Source organism: Rosa rugosa, chromosome 6 (genome assembly GCF_958449725.1).
Source record: "Rosa rugosa chromosome 6, drRosRugo1.1, whole genome shotgun sequence".
NCBI classification, from domain to species: Eukaryota; Viridiplantae; Streptophyta; class Magnoliopsida; order Rosales; family Rosaceae; genus Rosa; species Rosa rugosa.
Genome location: NC_084825.1, coordinates 11,623,874 through 11,627,819, shown reverse-complemented (window position 1 = coordinate 11,627,819; position 3,946 = coordinate 11,623,874). Strand labels below are relative to the sequence as shown.

General features: G+C 37.2%; 1 protein-coding gene across 1 annotated transcript; it reads left to right on the top strand.

Moving 5' to 3' along the window:
* Positions 1-944: 944 nt before the first annotated feature.
* On the top strand, positions 945-3,488 carry LOC133718460 (protein MAINTENANCE OF PSII UNDER HIGH LIGHT 1). The gene is made up of 3 exons (XM_062145310.1): positions 945-1,238; positions 1,661-1,798; positions 2,937-3,488. The coding sequence occupies exons 1-3, from the start codon at positions 1,068-1,070 to the stop codon at positions 3,303-3,305; spliced, it is 678 nt and encodes a 225-aa protein (XP_062001294.1). The 5' UTR covers positions 945-1,067; the 3' UTR covers positions 3,306-3,488.
* Positions 3,489-3,946: the final 458 nt, after the last annotated feature.

Sequence of the window (3,946 nt, the reverse complement as noted above, 5' to 3'; positions counted from 1 at the left end):
TTTCAGCAAATTGATTATCGTTAAAGCATTCAAAACGGCGACTTAAGATTATAAGTATGAACAGTTCAAGTTTGACAGATTTAGTTCGTTCATTGATTTAATCTAGTTTGATAACTTAACGATCACCGATTTGGCTGAAAATTTGCAGAAGTGGGGATCCCTCACTAGAAGGGTCTTATATATATATATATATATAGATGTTTATGTATGTCGAGGGCCCTTCCACTAAGGGATCCATTTTTTTGGTCTTTTATAGGGATAGGGCATTATACCAACTTTTCGATCACATTTCGATATCTCAACCGTTCAGTTTTTAGGTCCTAATGTGTAGATCATTTCTGCAAATTTTCAGCCAAATTGGTGATCGTTAAAGTATCAAATTAGATTAAATCAATGGACGAACCAAATCTGTCAAACTTGAACCGTTCATACTTATAATCTTAAATCACAAATTTGAATACCTTAACGATAATCAATTTGGCTGAAAATTTGCATAAGTGATATACACATTAAAACCTAAAAACTGAACGGTTGAAATGCCGAAATATGATCGAAAAGTTGGTCTAATACCCTATCTCTAAAAAAGACGAAAAAAAAAAATCCCTCATTAGAAAAACCCTGTATGTGTGTGTGTGTGTGTGTGTAAAGGATAGAATGTCCATACAGTAAAAAGGGATCCCTCACTATATATATATAGGATTTTGTAAATTATCAAACAATTAAGAGGCTATACAGTAATTTAGAAGGTTTAAATAGAGCCACCATATTTCTAAATCGACGGTAATCTGGCAGGAAGATCGACGGTAATCTGGCAGGAAGAAGAAGGAAAAAAAAAAAAAAAAATAGAGAGAGAAAGGTAAAGGTTTGACACGTGGGCGAGCACAAGTGAGGATAGATGAGTTGACACGTTTCCATCTTAAAATCCACCAAACCACTTCCTCCAGCGCATAACGCAAGACACCCAATCCATACCGGAACAACATCATCCCTCACAGTCTTCTTTTTTGCTCTCCACCATAAACTCAACTCTGCAACAACCTCTATTTACTTGTAGGAGGATTCTCTGAATGGCAAGTGCAGCCCATGCTTTGATGGCAGCAAACACGTTTACACGCACATTCCCTACACAAAACACCTTCTTCTTCTCCAAAAGACATCACAAGATTAATCATCTCACCATCAGAGCTTCCACTGAAGACGCTGACTGTAATGTTGAAGAATGTGCTCCTGAAAAGGAGGTAACCCTCTTTCTCTCTCTTCCTCTCTTCCTCTCTATCTCAGGTAAATGTTTAGTTTAACCTGCCGTGTTATAGGTGTTTGCTAAGTGATAGGGTAGTTGGTTTTCTTGGCGTAGCTGGTTTACTTTAGTATATACTTGACTAGGAAAAGACTCGGTTAAATCCAAAATCAAATTTACTATTTTCTAACTTGAATACTAGCTTAAGCCAGAATGGAAATAGATATGTGTGCGTGTGTGTTGATGTTTTGGTTCTGGGTTTTCTGTATTTTGGTGAATGTTAGTGTCCTAGTTGGAAATCAGTTACTTGAATGGAGTCGATGGACCCCTTGTCATCTGCATTGTATTTTCACGTTTTGTTAATATAAGTTGGTTTCTCATAGAAATTAAAAAAAAAATGTTATGTTTGTGGTGTGTGTATAGGTCGGAAAGGTCAGCGTGGAGTGGTTGGCTGGTGAGAAGACAAAAGTAGCAGGGACATTTCCTCCTCGTAAGACTCGGGGTTGGACTGGATATGTTGAGAAGGACACGGCTGGGCAGACAAATATATACTCTGTGGAGGTTAGCAAGATTGTTGCATTCTGTATTGCTTTTTCTTTGATATATCTGTGTTATGTTTTGTTACAAGGTCAAAGTAACTTGGAATGTGTGATTTAAAGAAAGAAACCTGGAATGTAGATGTTTCGACAGAAATGAACATACAACTTTAGTTCACAGTTTGGGTTTGAGAGGTGAGCTTTTTCTTTGGACCAGACGGAAACTTATAATGAACGGTAACTCAAAGTGTACTTTAAGTGGACCTTTAACTGTTTCTTCATAATGGCTGATATTCCGGAGGGAGAATTGTAAGCGCCACTGTCTTTCCCATATTTCCAACTAGTAAGTAGTTCACCCAAGTCTTGCCTCAGGAAATGTGATCATTGTTTTACTTAAGCTGAAAACATTTAGTAGAACTCTCATTGAGCACACTTCAGGTCAAAGCATAGAGGGAACCTCACTGTTCTTATCATTCGTTATGCCTCTCAAACCTTCGATTTATGAGGCACATAACTCTCAATAAAGCTGTGGTTTCTAAATGTGTATTAGTTATGGCAGTGTTTGTCAACTGGGTAGTTGAATCTCATTTTAGATGTTCAGTACTCTTACAACTGAAAGGGGAGCAGAAAAATCAGGAATGAAATCATGAGCCCTTTTGTTTGTGTAACTCTATCAATTAAAGATTTTGGAATATCATTAAGAGAATTGCCTTTATATTCTTTGATTAATGTTATTTTTCATCGTAGCTGGATGAACTCGATAGATGATCCGTATTCAGAACAAAAAAAATTGTTCTAACAGCAGTGGCAGAGGAAATATGATAAAAGAAATCTTCCTTTCCAAGAATGTTGGCTAATTTTTTAAATGATAAAAGATATCACTTATTCCAGTGATAAGCTACCAGTGTAACTTTGTACAACAAATCTATTTGACATGATGAAATGTAGTTTAAAAATCTGACTTGTTGAAACCTACCTAATTGCAACTTACAAGGAACAATTTAGGTTACAAGTTTTTTAACCACAGCCTTGACATTTGGGTTATATGGCCAGTAAGACCAAAACTACCAATTAACTCTTGTAGCTGCCATGCTTTTCACAGGGTTACTTGAGTCTATGTCATTGTTGCGTGATATCTGTAGTAACTTCTCTACGTTTTCCAGCCTGCAGTTTATGTAGCAGAAAGCGGAATAAGCTCAGGAACTGCAGGTTCTTCTTCTGATGGAGCTGAGAACACAGCAGCAATAGCTGCTGGACTTGCCCTCATCGCTATCGCTGCAGCTTCCTCCATACTCCTCCAAGTAGGTAAGAACCCACCACAGATTCAGAAAGTAGAATACTCTGGGCCATCACTTAGTTACTACATCAACAAGTTCAAGCCACAAGAGATAATACAAGCCTCGGCGCCAAGTGTGAGTGAATCGTCCTCAACAATTCAGCCAGAAAGCTTAGCGCCAGAACCTTCCCAGGTTAAGGTTGATTCAGAAGTTCAGCTGGAGCCTTCTGCTTACGGTGGCAGCACTATCTCTTAGGCAGTAGACCTGGTTTAACTGTGTAAACTTCACTAAATGAATTAAATATATTAGCAGTTATGAGAATGTATATCATGTATTTTTTGCCCTGAGAATGTATATTTGCTACATCTTTAAAATGGAAAAAATGTATATCACAATACACTGAATCAAGTGTGACACAGTTTTGTGATTATCACCACCTACTCTGGCTTTGGCGTGCTTAAACTGAAAGATATTCGTTAATGTCAGAAAAGTGAGGTTTCGAGCGTGTATTGATGTATGAACCATCGAGTTGCCATTGAGTTAACCAGTACTCCAATTGGCGAATATATTAGAAGAAGCAATTAGTTTTAAGCTGGCCGGGCATGTCTACTTACCCAGAATGGAGAAAGTCATGACCGCTGATTCGTATTGATATTGCTACTAATTCTCTAATAGGAATTAAATCGACCAAAAATTATATGTTATTATACAGAAGTAAAAAAAAAATATATATATATATATATATATATATATATATATATATATAAAAAGTGTATCTTGTCTCCCTAGGGTCTGCTAAGGTTTAGTTCACAATCACCTATGGCCTGAGATTGTGGAACATGATCAGAATATTCTGCCAGTTTGTGATTTTGCTGAATTGGGGTGTCAATCGGACA